General features: G+C 29.7%; 1 protein-coding gene across 2 annotated transcripts in view; it reads left to right on the plus strand.

Annotated features, from left to right (window-relative positions):
* Positions 1–24,774, plus strand: part of Cul1 (cullin 1) — an 88,890-nt gene that overhangs the window by 50,128 nt on the left and 13,988 nt on the right. For both annotated transcript variants that reach the window (XM_067275244.1, XM_067275243.1), the window contains exons 3-15: positions 3,498–3,660; positions 7,440–7,607; positions 13,312–13,362; positions 16,808–16,898; positions 16,975–17,138; positions 17,211–17,373; positions 17,680–17,918; positions 18,038–18,144; positions 20,768–20,816; positions 24,031–24,162; positions 24,235–24,355; positions 24,439–24,515; positions 24,597–24,728. In XM_067275244.1, coding sequence (XP_067131345.1) covers positions 3,498–3,660; positions 7,440–7,607; positions 13,312–13,362; positions 16,808–16,898; positions 16,975–17,138; positions 17,211–17,373; positions 17,680–17,918; positions 18,038–18,144; positions 20,768–20,816; positions 24,031–24,162; positions 24,235–24,355; positions 24,439–24,515; positions 24,597–24,728 — 1,657 coding nt within the window. The remainder of the gene's footprint in view (positions 1–3,497; positions 3,661–7,439; positions 7,608–13,311; positions 13,363–16,807; positions 16,899–16,974; positions 17,139–17,210; positions 17,374–17,679; positions 17,919–18,037; positions 18,145–20,767; positions 20,817–24,030; positions 24,163–24,234; positions 24,356–24,438; positions 24,516–24,596; positions 24,729–24,774) is intronic.

A 24,774-nucleotide genomic window follows, 5' to 3' on the forward strand; every position in this document is an offset into this window, starting at 1 on the left:
ATTTATTTGTTAAATTTCTCAAAGCTGATATTATTTATTTCAATTAGAATTCAAGATAAAAGGCATGAGCAAAGTTTAAAAAGCCAATAAAATTTAATCATTGCATATATTTTCTATAGAATTTTGCTTCACCTTTGGAGAAAATTTTTGCAAAAATTATGAGAATTTGAGTTTATAAATAATATAAAATCTGAAAAATAAGATAAGTTACCTTGAAAATATAGAAACTGATTTCAATTTATATACTTACTTTTTAAACTAATATCCAATTTATAGCTAATCATGTACAGGCATATCTCACTCGTTCACTGAGCTTTGTTCCTATGTCTAGGTCATGAAGCAAATTGTCAATATGTGAGGAACCTAATAGTTTTTATTTATTCTGAATAAAGAAAAGGTGAAAAGGAAACTCAGCTTGATAATCTTGTTTTAATTTGCATCTCTTGCATATTACAAAACATAAAAATACAATCAGCAGAAATTATAAAAATGATGTACCAAAAAAGTTGAAGTTCATTTATGAAAAGAAAACTCAAATTAATATTGTAGTCATCGAATCCTTCATAGTGTGGTAGTGATTCTAGATGAGCATTATCGTCGGAGTTATCAAGGAGCTGTAGAGGACCTGGGAAAGGGAGATAGATAACTATCAGGAATGGAAGTACTTGTAGGAGTAGGAGACCTGGGTGTAACTTTCAAGAAGAATCCTTTTAGTCTGATCTGCTTTGTAAATTTCTTTTCTTCATAAATTTCATGGTTTTCTTCATAAAAGTTTGTTCATTTGCCATTCCAATTTTGTGAATCATTCAATATTAAGATTCATACTCTAGTATAGCTGCATTCACTTTCAAGAACACACCAGTAAACTCCTTTACAGTGAACTTCTTTTGTATTTCTTCCACTCTTTCCTCTTCCAAGTTCTGTTGCACTACCAACCCTATTAAATCTTTGTTAGTTATCTCTCCCTCTACACATTCCATTAATTCTTCAATATTTTTTTACTTCATTATTATTTCAGCAACACAATATTCTGTTTTTCCCAAACTTATCACGACTTCTGTATATTATAACACACTTTTTTTTTAATTCTTTTTCAGTACCTTTCAGGCAATTTTTCCAAAAAAGTGTGGTTTTGTCCACATTGAAGATCTGTTTTGAGAAGTAATCACTTTTCGTCAAATCGGTCAACAAACGTTCCTGCTGTTTGTATGTCTGTGCTTGCCACTTTATCACTGATACTCCAATTATGCAGAATGAATAACAAAACTGTTGAAATCATCTATGATTTGCATAAATGCGTCCTTCAATATTTTGCCTTGGCACACCTTCAAAATCTCAAAGATCTGCATGCTTTGGCTTGAGTTATTAAAAGGCTCATTGGTATTTTATTTATTTATTTATTTCATCTACATTAGGAAATGTTGCTGGACAGCAGATCTTCTCCCCCAATAAATAACAAGACCATAACGAAAAAAGATAAAATACATAAAAAAAAATCAACCGACATAGTAAAACATAAATGAAAATTACAAAAAAATATAAATAAGATGGAATACACAAAAAATGTCTAAAATATTAAATACATATAATGCTAAAAGTAAGACAAAAATTTAAAAACAATATAATAACTGAGTTGGAGTATAGGATATTGCCATAAAATTTGTTTGTGTAAAGTATAAAAGAATTAAAATGCAATAAAATACATAAAGTCACATTTTACAAACTGTTAAGAATTATATAATAGACGTCAACAAGATGTTTTATAATGTAAAAAATCAACGCAAAGCATGTCTTCCACATTGTTCATGTTTCCAGCTAATCAGTAGAAAAAGGATATATGTGAAATGGATAAATGGTAAAAAGGAGTAACAATACAAGTAGTGTTGCATGTATTCTTTATGGGTATTCTAAGACAAAGCCAGGAAGCTGGAATAAAACTATTAAAATATTTATAGTAGTGTATGCAATCATAGTATTTCTTTCATGTATATCGGGAAGATCTATTCTGAACCTTGCAACGTTTGGATTGTTAGTAAATGATGGATTACTTAGTTTATTTAACAAAAAATCTTTTTGTATTGGGTTGTCAAACCACATCACCAGTAATTTCTCTATTTTATGAATGAGGGCTTTTTGCTATATTATGGGTTTAAATCCTCTTGATGCTTTCAATGCCTCTTTTACACTATTGTTATCCTTTGAGATTGTCAAAACAGTCGAATGTGCCAACCCTAAGTCGTGTACTGCCATTTTAACTTTTTACCAGCTTCGTAGTAGTTTGATTTTTATCTGAAGATCAATAGTTTTCCTTCAGTTCTTGATGTTTCCTCCAGGTGAAGTCATGCTATTCTTTTCACTGACATCTTGTACTATGGGGTGCACAATAAAGTACAAATTTATAAATAAAATATGCAGTCTTGGAGATTTCAAATTCTTTTTGTGTAGTGAATACTGACCGACTGCAGCAATGAGACTCAGAAAGGGATTCTCCACTCTAGAGAGCTGGTTGTAAGTCAGAGTGGTCTGTAAACAGGTGGTGAAGAGTTTCCTGTTTGTAAAATTGGATTATTTTCAGGCTAGAATTAAGATGGTAATAATTAATAACTAGTATTAATTTAATTTCATCTGAAAAATAATTGATTTTTAAGCAAAGATAGTTTTAATTTATAATTCTCTGATATTATGATTGACATTTTGTATGGTGACAGAAATGTTTGGATCATTTCATCATGAAATATTTTTGGTACATTTGCTAATTTTCATGGATTTTTATTAATAAATAGCTTGTGTAAAACGATTTTTATAATAAGAATTTACACATAAATTGTTTTTTTATTTAATAGATTTTATTACAATAACCAAAAAAAATGCAAAACTAATTAAAGAAATTAATGTTTTTATTGGATTAAATGTTTTCGGGGTGCCTCTGATTCCGTCATCAGGCCAAAAGCATTAAAATTAATAAATTTGAATAAGAACATCTGTGAATTTACATATTTTCATATCTTCAGATTTCATGAGAAAAACTTTGTGGAATGTAAATTGACTACTGTTTTTATTTTGTGAGATTATTTTATAATAATAGTTTTTGCAGTATTTTTTATGTATGTTTCATAGTATTTTGAAATGAAAATTGTTTGCACATCCAAATTTCTTCAAAAATTTGAAGAAATTTGGATGTGCAAACAGTTTGTTTTAAAAACATGAACAGAAAATTCTGTTTGTTTTTTAAAAATTGTTCTTAATTTGCCAATTTTGATGTTTTCAGGTCAGGTGGGACAATCATGAAAAACATCTAATCCAATGAAAACTGACTCCTTCAATCAGTTTAGCATTTGTGACTTTGTATTTCCTTGGAGTTGTCACACTCTGAAATTAGTTTTATTACAATTATAATAAATTTATCTATTGATTTTATTGATATTAAATTGATTTTTGTTAGATGTCAAGCTTCTTGGTATATGAAATCTTAAATATATTTTCTTAATTCATAATAGTCATGTTTATGATTATTGTACAAGTGTTCACCAGTCAGGACAACGAGCAACAGGAACAAAAGGAAAAAAGGGACATCCTCCTGGTGGTGCTCAATTTGTCGGTTTTGAGTTATATAAAAGGTTAAAGGACTTCTTGAAGAATTACTTACTCAATTTATTAAAGGTATGAGTACTTACAGTATTTTTTATTTCAATAAAATAACCATGAGGCAGGAGTGGGCAAACCTGCAACCCTCAGGCCGCATGCAGCCCACGTTGAATAAGATATCAATAAATATATTAATTTTCCAGCTTAAGGAAGTATGCAGCAAAAATTCAAATGTTATTTTCTACAACTTATGTATGTGAATTGTTTTTCCTGCAATGAATTTAGTAAACATTAAAACAAGAAAATCTGCTAACAGACTCATATCGAAACTAATTTAAAACTAGCAGTGACTATTCCAAAGTTGGAGAGGATATGGATCTAGTCTTTATAATATTGTCTCCATATTGGAACAAAGTAATGTTAAGGAGAAACGTGGCACATGCTAAACACCCACCATCATCATGGTAAAACAAAATCCTTCAGTGGAACTGTCATGCTTTCTATGCCAACCTTTCTTGAATTGCAGTGCTTGTTTACCTCACATATTACTTTAATTCTATTTTAACTCTGTGGCACATGTTTTATACTTTATTTTATATGTATACTCTTATTGTTTTTGTTCTGGTTGATTGGTTTTATTCAGTTTTTATCATTCTTTTACCATTGTTATACTTGTTGACATAGTTTTCTTATTTTAACTCATTGTGAGTGATTATTTTATCATTCACATATATATTACTGTTTTTAAGCATGTATTTTATGCTTTATTGTATATATCGGGTGGCCAACTTTTGTGCACGTAAGATCTACTTTTTATCGTAAAAATGTGTCGCGATCGACTTGTTGTCATCGGCATAGTCTAAGAGGGGAGGGGAAGTGTGAAATACATACTATGTTTATACACTGTGTTTCAGTACGAAGTGCACTCACTGCTTATGAGTCGAGTCATAACTGCATGAATACAGTTGCGTCGGTTACAAATATAATACATTAAGTCAAGATATCGCTAGCGATCGATCAAAATTGGCTTGGCGATCGACCGGTCGATCACGATCGACTTGTTGGCCACCCCTGGTATATATCTACTTTGTTTTTGTTGAATGGTTTTATGAAACATTTATATGTTGCTATTTTATATTAATTGCTACCTTTATGAGCACCATTTTCTTAAGTTTATTTTAGCATTTTACCATATGGTTGGTACAACATGGCCCATGAGGCCATGCTGTACCAACCATGTAAAACAGCAATAAACCAAACCTGAACCAATATATTTCTTGAGTATTTCTACAAATAAATTTGTGTGTTAATTCTGTGTCTATGGTGTAACTAGTTATAATCATAGTGTTTATTGGTTCATGGAATGCTGTGTACATTTTTTTAAGTGACTGCTGTTGAGATACTTTCAATGTCTGTCTTGTCTTCCATGTGATTTACTGTTTGTGAGGTGATGTACCTGCCCTGCAACTTGTTGTTTGTTATGTTGAAGCTTTGTGTGGTAACATTGTTGTGTGGAATTAGTTTGTTCTGCTTAATAATCCTTTGTTCTGTAACAGTGAGATGTGGGTATTTTTGTGTGAATTTGTCATGAAGTGTCTGTCTACATGCTGTAATGTCTGTTTGAAGTTTTGTAATGGTGTAGTAGATATGGAAGATGAAGTCATTCATTTTTTGAGTCCACTTTATCTATTGGCATGTTTTACTGGTCCTGGTGGTTAGCAGCTGGATTTCTGCTGAAGCATAGGGTGTATTTGAAATCTCGGCATAAATCGAGTGAGATGCTGCCAGAAGTGATGCAACCACTGGCATTTTCTAGAGAACACACAATCTGACTCCTGGGAATTTCAGGAAAGAAAAACAAGAAAAATGGCAAATGATGTGCCTTCCACATTACATTACATTTATTTTTGAACTTATTTAATGAGAACAGCCCAATGAAAAATGAATATTTTGAAAAGTGAAATAAGGATAAAGATTTTTTAAATTTCCATAGGAGTTTTAAATAAATAAATCAATCCTAAGATTACACTTTAACAACTAAAACAAATTATGTGATGTCTTATGTAAATATACTAGTATATTAAAATATTCTGTTAATGTATAAACCAAATTTTAATTTATTCAGAGTTTATTTATCAACAAATCAATTAAATTTAAAATTGGCAAATCATAATAGAGCTCTTACGAGCATCATGGTGTCTGCCATTTTGTTTGCTGGTGTATCAAACACTGAAAAAGACACTTACAGTTTGTTGGAAGCAACCAGAAGTTATCTGAGATTTTGAACAGAGGTGCTGGTTGCATGCTGAGATTTTGAATGTGCCATTATTGATTGGGTTGGTATGTGTTATCCACTGTGTTTAAGTGAAATGGTATTCAGGCCAGTGCTGCATTTTCCATGGTGGCCAAGGGAGACTGTGGTGCATTTTTTATACACAAGATTCTGCCTTAACCAACAAATATGGACTTCGTTAATCTGGATGACATCCTGTCCAGTATTATGCTGCAAATGTGTAACAACCAATTTTGTTTTCTCCACATAAATGGGTATGCTTGTATACCCAAAGGCAGGCATTTATAGATCAGCTGCTGCTGATATGGAGAACATAGTTTAGCAGTTGCCCACTTAGGATGGCTGTATAGTTCATTGGTACTACTAAGCTCTCCAACCTCAACAAGGAGGTGATTAGTGAGAGAGATTATTATTATTGTAATAATAAATGGTTAAATAAAATCAAAAAAAATAAATATTATTGACATTTTAATTTGTTCTATTTAATAGTCAATTGCTTATTTCTATTCACTATAAAGACATAACATATGATAAAGTTGACAGTCAGGAACTAAATAATTTCCAGTTATTATAAAACATGGAGGGAATTATGAGAAGTTTATCAAATTTTAAGACAAATATCTTTCATGTTATAAGGCATAAATTTGTCTCAAGTTGTATATTTTCCAAAAAAGAAAAATCTCTGGATGAGAATATAGAAATTAAGGTGTGTCTTATTACAAATACTGTATTTACTTAAATATATGAGGGCTATTTTTTAAATAAGGTCCGTTTGTGAATGAGAATGAGAGTGACGCTCAATTGCAGCAGTGTGCATGAGCATCTGCTTTCAGCATGCTTTGCACGTTTTTGATCGCTTTGCGCGATCGAAAACGTTAGTTAAGTGGTCGTTAATGTTAGTACTTAGTACCGGAAATTTGAAAAAAGGCTTAAGAAGGTATAATGGGCGTGTTTAGATGCCATTTTCAGCCGTATCGCCTGTCTGTGTGCTGAGCTGTAAAAGTTTATAATGTTTAAGAAAATTGAGTCTCCCGCCGACTGTAAGATACGATCTGTTGTTCAATTTCAGCACGAAAGATCATGGTAACTGTCTTTTGGGACAGGAAAGGGACTTTGTTAGTGGATTTTATGCCAAGAGGCACAAAAATCAATTCTGATGCTTATTGTGTGACCTTGAGAAAACTCCACTGTGCCATACAAGACAAGCGGCGTGGCCTAATGTCTTCTGGCGGCAGGCGGCAGATTTCTTTGAAGTCGGAATTTAAAAAATTTTTGAGCGGTATGACAAATGTTTGACAAAAATGGAAATTATGTAGAAAAGTAGATAAAAGTATGTAGAATATGGGAAAAAATATATTTTAACGATATTTACAGTATTTTTCTTCTTATCAAAAAAACGGACCTTATTTAAAAAATACCCTTCGTATCTTGGAGTAAATTTGGAGAAGAAATCTTTCAATATAGAAGATTTCTGAAGGAAAATTGTTTTTCAGTCTGGTCAGTTAAAAAGTACTTGTTACAGACTTTCAAATATAAATAATTTTTTATTTTTATTTTGTAGGATGGGGTAGATCTAATGGATGAGGAAGTTTTAAGATTTTACACAAAACAATGGGAAGAATATCAGTTTTCAAGCAAAGTTCTAAATGGCATTTGTTCATATTTAAATCGACATTGGGTGAAACGAGAATGTGATGAGGGAAGAAAAGGAATTTATGAAATTTATCAGGTATGCTTATCATTGATAATAAATGAATTGATATTTTTTAAAAGTTAGTATTTAGTTAAAAATACAGTAAAACCTGCATAAACCAGAATTGCACAGTACTGAATTTTTTTCAATATTTAAACTGTACCAGATGGATGTCACACAGTTACATTCATTTTTATAATAAAATCATTCTTATGTAAAAAAAATTTTATTAGTAGGTTTATTCCAATGTGATTACAACTAAAAATGAGAGTACAGGTATACCTTGTCTTACGTCGGTAATTGGTTCCAGGAGAGGCGACGTAAGTCGAATTTACTTGTGTAGTTACGACGTAAGTCATAGTTTCGACTATGTCGTAACTAAATGCCAATAATGGAGGAAACGCCAATAATGAGCACTTAAAGACCGCTAAATAAGACGACAACACAGAAACACAGATGTTTTCATGGTTCGTTTTCTAGGATTTATGATGATTATATTAACATTTACTGTAAATGTACATATTTTAATATGATTTTATGTGCTTTCAACACTTTTCTAGTGATATTACGTCTTCAATGTTTATGTCGGACGGATTTAAAGTTGAATAAACTGACTTAAACTTGATTTTTATTTTTCCATATACTTTTTTGACAAACGACGTATAATCGAGAGCGACGTAACTCGAGGTATACCTGTATTCAAATTCGAGAATCGAGAACTTGTTCTATGTCAAGTTTTATGCCTTTGTGTCCTTAACTTAAAGTTTTTATCATTTAATTTATTAATATGACTTATTATACTGTAGGACTGGATTGCAAATTAAGAAAGCAAATTGGAGTAAACAGTCTTCCCCCAATATATGTTTTCTTTGGTTTACAACTGCAATCAAATGAATACACTACACCTTTTTTCTTCTGTTGTTTCATATTTTTCATCATTTCTGTAACAAAGATATTTTTTAGTTATGTTTATTTTTTCTGGTATTAAATTTATTTTTCTTTCTATTACTTTTTTAATTCTTTCAAATAACTGGTATATACATTACTTTTACAAATTGTTTTTCTTTCTCTAATTGTTTTTTTGGCTGTTCGTCTTTTTCTAATTTTTGTATCCATTTTTCCAACAAGATTTTTGGGTAATTGTTTAGCATAAATGTTTTAATTATTTCTTCTTTTCCTGTTTCTGAGTTAAACTGCGAAAACAAAAAGGGCAAGGCTTGCAAATCACAACATTAACCAGTTGTTTGTGGAGTACTCCAATTGTAGTAACTGGTTTTCGTTAAACTGTTGTGGAGTACTCCAGTTGGAGTAAGTGTCAATTTTTTTTTCGTAATTAACTAGTTGGTGGCGATTTAAGCACTGATTGGCTTTCATCTACATAGACTAAGTCTGTCTCAACGAATAAGATATTTACCACCCCATATTTTTAAATTTCGGCACAAAACTCCCCCATTCTATGTTAAATCTATGGGAGATTCTTCTTTTGTTCATTTGATAATAAAATCCTAGTTAGCATGCCCATTTGGCTCTAATTGGTATATTATAGCTAAATGACTATCCTTTAACCAATAAGCATCGACTTGAGTTTGTGGGGTAGAAACTTTCTTGGAAAAAGTTATACCAACTTGGAGCTACATTGTCAACTACAAACGTAAACAAACAATTACAAATCATTATTCTCATCTATTTTTAGCTTGAATTTAATAAATTTTTATGTATATTTATCCTATTTAACAAATAAGCATGTTTTTTAAACCATTCAGCCATAAATCTTTCAAAAAACAAAGTACTTCCGGTTATCGTGGTACTTCTGTAATACATACGAAATACATGTACAGTCGTTAATATAATAAAATAATAATCACTTATTATAGTCTACTATTAGTACAATAGTGTAAAAAATGTATAAATAGAATCAAATACACATCATCGATAATAAAAGTGTATCGACCTAGATTTAAAAAACCCACCACCCCCCACGCCGATCGGCGTTATAATCTATAAATTGTATTATTTCTCTACGTTGATTTAGAAAGCTGCAGTTCTTTTAATTTGACAGAAAATAGACATATCTAAGTAACATATATAACAAATTAACGGAATATTTGTAAAAAAATATTTTTTTAAATATTTTAAAATCTTAAATTTTATTAATTTTTTTAAACATACATAATATTTTGAAGTTAACACTCGTAAAGTGTAATATGTACGTGATAGAAAACCAAAAACAGATTATATCTACTACAATTTTTAAGCGAGATATCGCAGATTGAAAAACCACTTTAAAAACCACAAAACTTGTACGCAACAGCGGTGTTGTTTTGGATTATCGAGTGTGCAGCTGACAGGTTAATGTGTTTAGTTGACCATCTAGTAGTCTAGATCTGTTTCCTTGAAAATTGACAGGGAAAAGATCTCAACAGATAGTGACTGGCTTACATAAAAAAAATCCAAGAAGTTTGGGATGGAATTACTGAAGATGAGTTTCAGGGTCTTATTTAAGGCTCCTTAAACCCAGACTGACTTACACACCATTTTTAGGCCAAATCAGTGTACTATACTCTGTTGCCACATGTTTACTGTAATTTTAGTTTTGAATTTTAAGCTGAAATAGGCGGTTGTTCTGCACTTAATTGCACAAACCATTTGAAAGTTATTATTGGATTTATCATTATTTAATGTGTATGTATATTTAATGATTTTACTTTTAATATCTAACACTAACACACACACACACACACACACACACACACACACACAATGAAGTAAGTAATAAAATGTAATGCAATCATTTTTAATTAGTTTGATCATAATTAAGGTGATTTTGATTATACTGCATTTTTATATTTATGTTATCATCTCAACATATCCATGTTTAAATAATTGTGAACTACTTACGTTGATATTTATAACAAATAATGAATTCATGAAACTTGTACAGTACTTGCCAATATTGTAAAATGTTTTTTTCTCCAATAAATATAAAAAAGTTGTACTGTTTATAAGTTGGTTATTCTAATAAATATTTATATCTTTGAAGAACTATAACATGCTAAAATTTATTCATAACTTTTGTATCATTGATAAATTTGATACTACCATAAAAGTAATAGCTATGTTTTAACAGATGTCCATTACACTTTCAGCCTGCCATGTGCTAAGCATTGGTCTAGAAATGACATGTAAGTCATCCTGTATTTTAGGAGCTGTAGTTTTGTATTAATACAGAAAACTTCAGACACTCCTAATCATTGACAAAAAAATACTTCAGACATTGCTGATTAGTATATGGTTATATCACCATTTGTCTGTATTACTGCATATACATTTGTAAATGCTGTAATACAAGCAAAAGGTGATACGACCAGATACTAATCAGCAGTGTCTGGCATGGGAAATGGTTAACTTAAAACACCTGCAGAGATTAGAAATTTATCACTTGACCCTTGCCCCCAAGGCTATTAATTACAAAGGCGTCAAAATCATATCACATGCTTGGAAATCATCATGGGAGATTTGATAGAATAACTGATTGTTTCCCAGCAACATAGCCCAATATAAGCAAAATAACATACAGACATTGCTTCAATCATGTGTAAAAATGCTTACATAATCCAATCAGAGTTATGTTTCATCTTGTTTAAATTTATTGTTCTAATGTTGTTTGTAAATTTGACCATAATATTTGTATAAAATTATTTGTTGATAAACAGTTTCTTTTTTACATAGTTTGGATCACTGTGTTATTTCCAATCTCCCAACTAAGTTATATTAGCCATCCTGTTATAATTTGTTTGCTCACAATGAATGAAATGAAGCCAACTGTTTAGTTAAATGTGCTAATGCCTTCTATAAAAATTGAATCATAAATTTGTTGAAATGTTTGTAGAAAGTGGAAAAAGAATATACAGATGCTTTTAGTTGACTTTACATATTAGGTTGTTTGATTTGAGTATCTCATTTCATACACTTATAGTCCTATATTTTAGGCCATTTTTTATATTAGAAATTTTTATAGTTTTTGATGTTTAGATTGCATCTCTTGTTTGGTTCTCATATTTTGGGCAGTCAGTTTTTTTTTAATGATAAAACACTTTTTTTTGATTTGAAATGATATAAGCAAAAGATATCAACAAAGTAATGCTTTAAATAGAAATTAAAATCTATCATATTTTTAAACAAACATCATCATCAAACCGGATATATTTAAAGCTATCCACCAACTAATGCCAAATATTATCAGGCTAGAAATGGCTATAATAATAATAATTTATAAGACAATTTGGCACTAGAGTTAGGCATTAGGCACCATCACTTGATAAATTTAATAATTATAATTTTAATTGAATAATTTAAATAATTTAGAACTACTGGAAGAAAAAAAAACGGCCCAGAGCCGAACTTGAACCCGCAACTCCTGCTTACCTGCAGATGCATTGCCAATTACACTACCCAGTCCATGGTAAGCGGGAGTTACGGGTTTGAGTTCTGCTCCGGGCCGTTTTTTTCTTCCAGTAGTTCTAAATTATTTAAATTATTCAATTAAAATTATAATCATTAAATTTATGAAGAGATGGTGCCTAACTCTAGTGCCAAATTGTCTTATAAATTATTAATATTATAGCCATTTCTAGCCTGATAATGCTATCCACCAACTAATGCCGAATATTATTATATTTTTGTTGATCATTGATTTTATTAAGTGAAAATTCAAGAAGTCTTTGATTTATTACTTGTAAATATTGTATGTAGTTTAATAATCAAACATATTGGCTTGTATTATGCAATGGAATATGCAATGGAAAAATTTTGCATAATATTAAGAGTAATTGTTTTTAATTTTGTAAATGTAATATTAACTGATATAAATATGTTATTGTTTAAATAATGTAAAATTAAATAATATAATTAATAAATAAATTGTGTAGTCAAACTCAGTTTGTTTATAATGTATAAATAGTATACCGTATTTACTCTCATATAAAAGGAGGTTTTTATTCATTTTTCACTGCTTCAAAACCTATGTTGTCCTATATGCGTGAGTGAAGGATTCTTTGCGTTTTTGCAATAATTTTTTGTAAACAATGTATTTGCATTTTTTACTGGATGGTCACCTTCGGGTGTTTAAAAACATAAGTATTTTATCTGGGTTGTTTCAATTGTTCTTGTGTATTGTTAGGAGTAAAGATGAATAACAATTGGAAAAGCAAAGCTTTGAATTCAATTCCAAAATCACACAGAAGCCCCGATATAAGTGTTAATCCATTCCTGTGTGAAAACAGATGATTATTCAGAAATCAGAATTCGGAGAAACTCATAAGTGTAATTGATGGAGAGTGGATTCGACTGTTAAGAATTGGCAGAAAAGGTTACTGATTGTCCAGCTTTACATGAACAAATTATGTTGATTTTACAATACTTTTTCTTAAAGTTTAAAATGCCAGTAATTTTTGTGAGACAATGAGTAAATTTACCTGCATTTGATATTTTATTTGTGATTAAACAAAATCAAATTAGAATTGTATTGATAAATATAATTTTTTTATATTGATCTTTAAAGTCGCACTTTATCCTATAAACGAGACCGTTTTATACGCGAGTAAATATGGGAATAAACTGTTGTTGATAATGTATTATATCTTTATATATAATCTATATTAATTGAATTATATTGCATTTAATTTTTAATTAAATTTTACACAATTTTAATGTTTATAAATGTTACGTTACCTTATACCAGCTTGCCCTAGTATCGTGGAGAGATTATCTATTCAAGCCGCTTCACAAACAGGTACGATTATAACTTTTTATATCTTAGTAACAATATAGTGATATTAATGATTTATTTATATCTTCATTTAAAAAGAAAAATTGTTATGATTATGATGATAAAATTTTGAAATTATAACAGCATACCTTAGCAATTACTACAGACTAAAGGTTATAATCTTTGAGCGAGTAGCACGCTTGTGATTTTTGGCAAGGCATCTGATGTGTATTTATACATGCAAAAAATACATGTTAATTTTATTTGATGCATTCTAATTTGAATAAACTCCGTAAACCCAAAGCTGGAATTGGGTGGCTTTCGAAAGCATTTGAATTGCCACATTTTACATGTTTTGCTGGAAGTTGAAGAGGTTTGGTTGGCTGAAAATGTTTCATGTTCAGTGCTAGTGAAGTATGTTTTAAATGAAAAACATTTTGTATTAAAACGAATTTTCTAATTAGTCTTTGTTGTTTTCGTTATAAAGTGTTTCTAAAAGAAAAATTTTAAATCAAACAATGTATTGTGATATATATACCCAATTCTATTTTTGCACAATTTTGATCTGTAATGTACCACACAATCAAAATTAAGTCCAGATAATACCTAACAAAATGGTGTCACATAAAATTTGGATTTGATCAAGTACCAGGCCTGGACTTTGGTTACAGTGAGAGTAATTTCTGTGAGTTTTAACAGAAAAGCAAAAAACATTGAAAATGATATGTATTTAAGTAAATTAATAGTAATGTTTATTTTGTCAAACTGTAATACATAACAAGAATAAATATGAAGAAGAAAAGTTAATACTAATAAATATATTTCAAACTATTCAAAATACGAACTCAAGCTATCAATTTAGATACAAGAAAAGCGATTATAAGAAAAAGGTTTTTCCTAACTCGGGACTTAAAACTAACTTGGTCTAATTTCTACCAGGATCAACTAAATCTAATTAAAAGAAAAAAGAACATATACCATTTCTTACAAGTGAAGTGCCTTAACATCACCAAAAGAATGCCAGAAAATTCTCTATTCAAGAGTAGATCACCTTCAATACTAGGGACTCTACAACCTTGCTTTTGACATCAATTCAACAGATGAGGTTTATCTTGTCTGTTGAATTGGTGCATTGTCTTTTATCTGGTTTATGATGTCATTATTAAGTGTAGTGCCTGCACTATCCTATTTTCATACTTATATACAGTACTAACAATTTTGTTTCTTCTTTTCAAAAAATTTTTTCCACAATTTATGTTTTAATCTCTTCTCAAACTGCACTTACCAAAACTAACTATACATTACTAACCTTTAACATGCAATCTATTTTATTAACGTAATCTAATGTTTTCGATCAAATTAATTGACTTTGGCGGGATCGAACTGACAAAGGTCAAATTAATGTATTCTCAAACCACACCGGTGTGTTTAAAAACAATACTCATGCCCAAAACCAAATTTCAAATTTTAAAAATTTGAAATTTGGTTTTGCCTTGCTTCCAAATTTTAAAAATTTTTGGAAGCAGAGCACATTCTAAATTTTAAAAAACCTTTGAATCCAGTTCCAACAGAAAGAACTAATTAAGCTTGACAAAGATCCCAGGAGGGGAATCGAAAACATTTGCTTTTTTGGAGTTTTCACACCGGTTATTGGTTTTGGGTGTGAGTATTGACAAAGGTCAGTTAATTTGATCGAAAATGTTAGATTACATTAATAAAATAGACTGCATGTTAAAGGTTAATAATGTATAGTTATGCTTTAATCTTTTACAAAAGTTAAACTTTCTCCATTTTATTACATTTTGGCTCAGCAACTTATTTCTGAGATCACTAGTCAGAAATGCCATTTTAGATGAATGACGATTTGTGTTATGGGATCAATCACATACATAAGTGAATATTCATTCTTAGTTTAATCTTGAATTTAGTTTTTGAGGATTTTGGAAGTTTTCATTTTTAAAATATAATTTCTCCGAAACAGAAAATAGTAATAATTACTAAAATTATAATGCCCAAGACATAAAATAACAATTGGACTTTGACTCAATATAGTCTAGAAAAAATTCAATTCTCTTTTTACACAATTTGTTTTGATTTAATATATTTTAATTAATTTGCTTTTTTAAAAATTTTCATTGATTTTAATTCTAAAAAATTTTTATACTTTTTGCTTGTTTAAATGAAATAAATTAAAAAGTATGATTGAAAATTGTAGCCCAGCATTGTCAGTGGTGATGTCACAGCAAAATAATTGCTAGTTCATTTATTAATTTTAATTTGAAAAGATGATACATCTTGGACATTAATGTGAGATCACAGTTGAAGGGGTAGCGCCTTCTTGTCGTCGAATCTCTGGGATTCGTCTAGGATGGAGATTGTATTAAAATTAAGGAAGACAACAAGATCGCTGAGTCTTGGTCTTGTTAGGATTCCCAACGCCAGCCTAAATTGAGCATTAGGCACACTAATGAGTAGATTTAAAGATTCTTCCAAGTGGGACCGTAGGTAAGTGATAGGATTTCGGCATGGAATTGAGTTCATTGATGAGACTGAGACCATTATAAAACAACAAACAAAGACAAAATATAAGTAAATTACAATCAAACAAAAGATTACTAATCCCTGCCTTAACTCACGAGAGAGAGATTACATATATTAAGATGTACTATCTCGATTTGTATGACTTGCAAAGGCTCTCGGTCAACGAGGAGACGTTGAGACAGCGGGAAGACTGTGGTGAATGATTGGGAGGAGGATGAGGGCCGGAACTTATCGTGCACAAGTTAAAGATTATGGATGAGAGATTCTTATGGCAGATTTCTATGGCCATATCAATGTTGATGAACTGCCCCGAAAGGCAGGAAAATTGCCCTTTTTATCCCGAATTCTGACCAATAGCAAATCTTGATTTCTGACTGCTAATGGGATGCGTGGGGATGTGTAGTGGGGGTAAATAAACGGATGTCGAAATAGGAGATAATGTCTGGTGGGAAGGGAAGTTAATTTCCTTTTCTAGCCAAAAGTGACACTGTGTCTTTCTTTTTTCATAAACAACTTGAAAAACTAAATACATTTCCCACGCTAATTAATTAAATAAATCCTGATTCTCACATTAATATTGTGAATGATATGTGAAATACTAAAAAATTCTGAGAACATATTTTTTAATTGAAAATAAATTTTTGATTCTTTTAAACAGGAAAATCATCAGATATATTTATAATATTTCATTTTATATTAAATTTAGGAGGTATTTACCATTTTTTTTTGCCATTAGATATACCTAAAAATAATTTTATTCATACAATAATGTATATTTAATATATACCTCAATTGAAGTTTTAAATGTTAAACATTTGTGGGAAATTGATTCTTTTTATGAAGTTTAAATTTTATACAGAATTATTATTAAATTTTGTGTAAAAAGTCCTTTTTGTTATTACTTTTAACAATTCTTTTTATATTTTAGGTAACTAGTGCTGTTTTAAAACTTATTGAAAAAGAAAGAAATGGAGAAACAATAAATACGAGACTTGTCAGTGGAGTAATGAACTGTTATGGTTTGTGAAATTTATCAGTAATTTTCATGCAGTCTTCAAGAATATAATTAATGATGCAAACAAATTTGTTTTATAGTCGAATTGGGACTCAACGAAGATGATCCTTCTGCCAAAGGCCAAACGTTATCGGTGTATAAAGAAGCTTTCGAAAACACCTTCCTCGAAGATACAGAGAGATTTTATACCAGAGAAAGCACGGAGTTTCTTAGGCAAAATCCCGTTACAGAATATATGAAAAAGGTGAATGTTCTTAAGTAGACATTCGGTGAATAATTAAATTAGATATTAATGAAAATAACAATTTTTAATTAGGCTGAACAAAGATTACTAGAAGAATCAAGAAGGGTTCAGTTGTACTTACACGAGACAACATTGGAAGTTTTAGCCAAAACTTGTGAGAAAGTTCTAATTGAAAAACATTTAGAAATATTTCATTCAGAATTTCAGAATCTCCTCAATGATGATAAAAATGAAGGTATTACATTTCATTTAACATTATATATGTTGTTTGATCATTAATTTAAAATATTTTTTGTGAACATTTATGTACTAATAATTGTCAAATTTGCAGCATTTCTTAAAGTATAGATTGAATTGAAATAAAATTAAGTTCTGTTTACTAAAAATGTAAATTTGAATACATAGAAATAAATTGGTAGAAGTTTTAAAATTATTTGTTAAGATTTTTTTGCAAAGGTGATTTGTAAATGTTGTGATGGTGAATTTTACAGCTTCAAGTTGTCAAATAAAAAAAATTTATAAAGTTTATTTTCTGCTTCAGATTTAGGAAGAATGTTTCAGTTGGTTTCACGCATTCCCGACGGGTTAGGAGAATTAAGAAATCTCTTGGAAGCCCATATTCATAATCAGGGTCTTTCGGCCATCGAGAAATGCGGAGAGACTGCATTAAACGATCCAAAAATGTACGTCAATACAATATTAGACGTACATCGTAAATATAATGCTCTGGTCATGACAGCTTTCAATAACGAGGCGGGCTTTGTTGCAGCATTAGATAAGGTATGAAAGATTTCAAATTAAATTCATGCTGAATGCTTTACTGTTTTTTATATAAATATGATTGCTTAATATTTTTGTTGCAAGGATCAAATTCTAATTGCTATAAATTTCATTTATAGGCTTGTGGAAAGTTTATCAATAACAATGCTATTACCAGAATGGCAAACTCTTCCAGCAAGTCTCCAGAACTACTAGCAAAATATTGTGATCTCCTATTGAAAAAAAGGTATTCTTGTAGCAGTTATATGATATTGATTATATAAATTTAAAGTTAATATCTGATTTATCAAAATTAGATTTAGAATAATTAGAATGCTCACAAATGAAAGGTTCAAATTATTTTAAGATTGGAAGAATTTTTTGGTATTTACTTACCATGTTTCCAGATTTTTCCATCTTTGAAAATTAGAAGTTCAAATAGCAGGAGGTTTACCTTGTTGTTTATATTCATAATACACTTATTATAAGTAATTTTATATAAATCAAATAATTTTCTACATTTCATTTTTTGAAAATATGTGAAGTTTTAAGTTGAATATTGATAATTACTGTTGTTAATTCAGATTAGCATAATATTTTCATATAACTTCTTATTATTTTTTTGACATTATTTATTACAATTATAAATTAAAATGATTATATTTCACAAATTTAAAATATCGAAGAAACCAAGTTTTCATCATTCTTCCATCTTGTCTAGTCGCCGGCAAAAAACTTTTTCCTTGCAGAAACGACCTTTCTATTGAGGCTGCACCTGCTGGTGATTGGACAAGACAGAAGAATGAAGAAGACTTGGTTTATTCAATATTTGAAATTATTTATTACATTAATGTTTTGTTTATTTTTAAATTTCTGAATATTATTGGCTTTATTAGATGAAATTTTTTTTCATTCAAAATAATGGAATCTCATTTCATTATAATAATATAATGAAATGAGACTTATAAATATAGTTTGTGTATTGTGAGAATTGTCTACTGTATATTTCTCAGTTTCTTTATAATTACTAAATATCTACAGTATATATTATCTTAATATAAGGATGGCCAATAAGTTTGTGCAATTTTTTAATGTGTAAATGAAATACAATTTTTTTAAAGAAAGTAATAACTTTATTCAGTAATGTACAGTACTGGCCATTTTGATTTACAATCTTTCATAAAAGTAGTTCCATAAATTCCTTGCTCAAAGAATTTCATCTTTTTTGGCAAAAATCTGTTCCAAGTGTTGCTTGATGCCTACCTTGGAAATAAAGTGCTATCTATTTAAAGAAATTTGAAGAGAACGAAATAGGTGATAATCAGAGGGGTGCAATATCTGGTTAATAAGGAAGATGTGGCAAAATCTTCTGGACCAGCTTCGATAATCTTTATGTTTGCAATGATAAGTGAGGTCTGGCATTTTTTCTGTTGTCCTTTGTTTTTCAATTCTGGACACTTCTTTTAGCTGCATTCAATTTGTTCAGTTTGCCATGGTACATGTCTAAATTGATGATTCTGTTCTTCAGAAGCAGATAGAACAAAAAATCCAGACCCACTAAATTGAAAGCACGAACTTATTTAGATGAAAGCATGCCTTTGAAGTGGTTTATTGTGATTCATCACACAGCTCCCCATAATCATTTACACTCAACATTCTTGTACATGATCCATTTTTCATCACCCATTATCATCCTCTTCAGAAATGGGTCTTTTTCCTCACATTTTGTGAATTGCTGATGGAAATATGTTCTTATAGATTTATTTGTCAATTTGTGCAGGACCCAAACATTGAGTTTGCTAACATAACAAGTTGAGGCAGATGGTTTTCCACTCTCAATTTCGATATTTGAAGAATGCCTGTAATTTCCCATGTTGTGTAGTGTGGACTAATGTTGATCTTGTAGTCAGTTCAAGTGTCTTGGACAGAAAAATCTCTAGAATGAAATCTCACAAACCACTTCTGGCCCACACTCTTTCAAGGGCACACCTCATCATATATTGCACATATCTTTTTATGGGTTTGCACTGTGTTTTTACCCTTTTTAAAATAAAGCATAATGTATCAAAAATGTTTTTTTGCATATCCATCATTCAGCTGATGCCAAACACCCAAAACACAACCATACAATCTTAATGCTTTTTTTAAAATAATGATTGTTGAAATGTCAGTTTCAAACGGTTTTCAAAATTTAAACTGAAGTTTGTTGCTTTTAATAATGTTTACTGCCATCTATCAAGAAAAACCACACAGACTTATTGACCAATTCTAAAAAGTATTTTTGTTGCTGTATAAAAGGGGGAAATAAATTTCAAAAAATGCAATTTTTTATTATGTTGAAAAACCAAAGTACATTTAGGACCTGATCTCCATATACTGACAAACAAAAACAGAAACACAATGTGAAAACTTAAGTGATTTTGTTTGTTTTTTGTCCACAATATTCAAAAACAAAACCAGATAGTTAGTTACACTTAGTAGCAATTACTGAGTATAATCACACCAAATTAATTCACTTTGATTTCTTTGATATTTCTGTTGATTGTAACTTCTTAATTGTAAAAGAAAGTCTAGGATGAAATCAACAACCACTTTGCCAATGTTACTTAAAAAATTGTTCTTTATTGGTTAAATTAATATTTAAAAAAAATAACACAAACAAAAAGTGTAAAAACTGGAAAATTGTGTCATTTTCTCGCTCATCTGTATTTTCAAATAATATGGTATCATTGTATAATTGTTTGTATTTTTGTGACATTGAAATAATTAATATATTTTGTAATGTTTTTCTTTTCTGTAATTTTAAATATGATAAAATTCTTTCAGCTGTTCTATTTTGAATCTATTATTAAAAAATATTTCAATTTCAGCTCAAAAAATCCTGAAGAATCTGAATTAGAAGATACATTAAATCAAGTGGTGAGTAAAATTTTAAAATTAAGAACTATTTGTAAATAAAATTTAGTTTAAATTTTTTTAGCTTTTGTCATGCTAGAATATTGTTTGTAAATATTTTTCAATTTTCAATAATAGCTGAAATTAATAGAATATTTTTAATACTTTTTGTTCAATAATTCAGTTTTGCACCAAGTAATATGATTATTCTATAATTAAGATCGTATTATATTTTGTTATACAACACACATTTTTAGAAATGTAACATAGAGAAACAGATATTTTTAACATAATGAACATCTTTATCAAATATTCAGAGAACAAACTATCAATTTAACTATATTTAAGAATGTTTTTATCAAAATAAGATCACATCATTTTTTTAGTTGTGAAGGTATTGAATAACACATGCGGTCAGATTTCTTGTTTTAGGATGCAGGGAAAAAACAGGATAGATGAAATTCAAATTTGACTGCAAGAAATACAGCAAAAGATTAAAGTAAAAAAGAAATGACAAAACAAAACATGATTAGTAAAAAAACTAATAAGGGTTTCCCAGTTAAATGTAGTGTAAAAAGCAAGATTCCAGTTGGATCTAAGTTGCTTTTTACACTACATTTAGAAGTATCAAAGTTAATTTATCATATTTTTAAAAATGTTTACTATAAAAGAAAATCATTAAATAGTAGAAATTTTAACCTAAAATTCATAGAGATGTAAGTACTGCAAAAATCTTATAGTGGGACACAAAATGACTCCTTAGCAATAGGGGTTGTGACAATCGAGTGATACATGTCTGCGCAATAGCTTGTACTACATGGCCACTTTGCTGTTGAATTGCACCATGAAAGAGCAACGAAGTGTTTTTTATGGTTAGAGTAGTAAAACCTGAAATCCACAGAAGGTTCAGTATGGAAATAGTTGTTTGAGTCAGATAGACCATAATGTATGTTTAATAAATTAAATTAATTAAACGTTAAATTTGACTCCTTTATTACATTTGTTCCGCATGGAATGGCACTTGGTAATTTAAGTAATTTATTTTTTATATTAAATAATTATTTCTACTCAAATGCAAATCTGACAGTAAAAAAATTGCTGTGAAATAAACACCCCTGAAAAAGTGTTTTTACAGAAAAACTACATAAAAAATTAAAAATAATTTAAAATGAATGCTTTTATTTGAAAAATATAGCTGCGCCGATTGTTGTTATTTCATTTAATAAGGCATGAAATTTCACACGTGCAGTCTATATTTTTTACAAACCAATTGACCTTGAGAACAGCTGGAGTCAGCTTTCCTGGGTAGTTCTCGTACATCTCAGGAATATTGGTTTAAAGCGGGAGGGGAGCTAACTTACCACATCAATTCAAATATAACACACAATTTTTGATTTTTATGCTATTAAAATACAGGGGGGCCGAAAAAAAGGTATGGGAAAAATTTTACTGAATAAAAAAACAAAAAAAATCTGATGATGTCATAAAAAAACATCCAATAGCATTTAAAAAAACTTCACCGATGTCAAATCCACCAAATAGGAGTTTAGAACGATTTAATTAATTTGATAAAAAAAACTTCCATAAAAAACAATAGCGCTATTAATTAGCTAATTAATAAATCGTCATAAAAATTTTTGAGGCAAAAATAATTCATGAAATTTGCATAGGTGATAGATAACGATGTATCTATGTTGATCCATACATTTTTGGAAAAGTTATAAGTCAAGGCTCTTTGTGCCTTTGAGGGCCCTTGAGGCCCATGGCCAAGATATCTCATAATATGGACTGCGCATCTGCATATGCAGGCCGAGATGTCTCAGGTTATGTACAGAAGGGGTTAAATAAGAGTCAAAGAATTAGAAAATTTGTTTTCATGGATAAAGCCATTTTATATTGTGTATATCATGTATTGTAAGTTGTAAAGCCATTTGAAAAATCCATTAGTTATAAATGTTTTTAACTAGTAGGTAACAATAAAAAGTTGTTATTACATTGACAAATTGAATAGTTGTCATCATTAAGAAACTTTAAAATCTATTCAAAGTTTTCTAGAATTTCCAATAAAGAATAAAATGCTAAGACTCTAAGAATCTAAGAAATTAAACATCATGTCCTGTCAACCAACGACTATCCTCCATTTTTATTTTTGTGTTATAAACAAGAGCTGTACTTGTGTGATAGATGTAGGTGTGCTTATTGGCTGCAACAAGCAACAAGGAGACTTTTTGTCTCCCAAAGTCAAAGTGGTTTGACTCCTCGACAGCTGCTCTCCCACTGCCCGGGAGACTGGATTTTCTGTCTCCCACCAAAATCTTGTGTGTCGTGGCCTTAAATAAAGGTCGACTTTGCTGTGAAGCTGCCAAATGGGTTGCTTCAACTAACCATCAGGCGGCAGCTTGTCAGAGAATATAGCCCAAGTGGCTGACATCTCCATATAAACTCAAGAAAAAGAAAGGGGGAGAAAACCATTCTTTCCCAATGATGTACAAAAAAGGAAAAAGGGACTAAGAGAAGGGGACTCTTTAAAGTTTATCCACTGAGAATGTTTTTGTAAATTTTCTAAGTTCAAATGAACTTGTTAATATTTGTGTGATTACTTTAATTGAAAAAATTAAAATATGTATGGCTTCTGATAATGTTTTGTATCATCACATACACGACAGCCTTTTCCTTCATACCATTATTACACAAAAATTGTACAAGCTATGATAATTTGGTGGCCATTTTCATATCAGGCATACCTAGTTTAGTAAAGAATGCTAATTTTCATCATTATATCAAAAAAGTTAAAATTTGTTGACTACTATTACCAATGAGCTATTGTAGGTATCTAACATTCAGATTTAAGGAATGAGAATTCCATTCAAATTTACTTACTTGTCTTAATTGGCTTGTTAATGTCATTTTTCATTTGTTAAATGTAGATGATTTTAAATGTTTGGGTTTCCTGTTTGTTATAATTTCATATCATGAAGATTGCAACCTAGTTTTGATCTAGTTTGGAATATTATATTATCAGTATGATTTATAAATTGAAACTTAAGATTAAAAAAGTATAAATATTAAATTAGGAATGAAACAAAACATTCAATATACTATTGATGACATGCATAGAGGGTTTGAAAAATAGAGACTTCTGTTTGTTTTTCGATTGAAAGCATAAAAACAGATTTCATATTATTATGATTATATTACTGTTAACTTTTGAGATGAGTAATAGAAAGTTTTTATACAGATGATAGTTTTCAAGTATATAGAAGATAAAGACGTTTTCCAGAAATTTTATAGTAAAATGCTTGCTAAGAGGTTAGTTCAGCATATGTCAGCTAGTGATGATGCAGAAGCCAGTATGATTTCCAAATTGAAAGTAAGAAAAGAAATTTTCATTTTAATGAAGTATTTGTTGTTTTGATCTTAATAAGTGATAAATTCCAAATAGCAAGCATGTGGTTTTGAATATACGTCGAAGTTACAGAGGATGTTTCAGGATATTGGAGTTAGCAAAGACCTAAATGAGCAGTTCAAGAATCATTTAGCCAACTCAAATGAGCCGTTAGACTGTAAATAAATTTTTATATTTATCAGATTTACTAATTTTGATAAAAAGTGAATGACTATTGTTGTTGTTATTTTTTTTTTTCAGTGGATTTTAGCATACAGGTGTTAAGTTCGGGATCTTGGCCATTCCAACAGTCGTTTACATTTGCACTTCCGCAAGAAGTAAGTTAAGATTTTAATTCAAACTGTTTATTTAATGTATATTTAAAATCAAAGTACTTCAAAAATTTTATATATTTTTAGTTAGAGAGAAGTGTTCAAAGGTTTACCATGTTTTACAGTAGCCAACATAGCGGACGTAAGCTTCATTGGTTATATAATATGTCAAAAGGAGAATTAGTAACTAATTGTTTTAAAAATAGGTATACATTACAAGTAAGTGATGTTTCTCAATAATTATCTTTATAAAGATATTTCTGTA

The sequence above is a fragment of the Centruroides vittatus genome, unplaced genomic scaffold (assembly GCF_030686945.1).
Source record: "Centruroides vittatus isolate TY-2023 unplaced genomic scaffold, ASM3068694v2 contig_602, whole genome shotgun sequence".
NCBI classification, from domain to species: Eukaryota; Metazoa; Arthropoda; class Arachnida; order Scorpiones; family Buthidae; genus Centruroides; species Centruroides vittatus.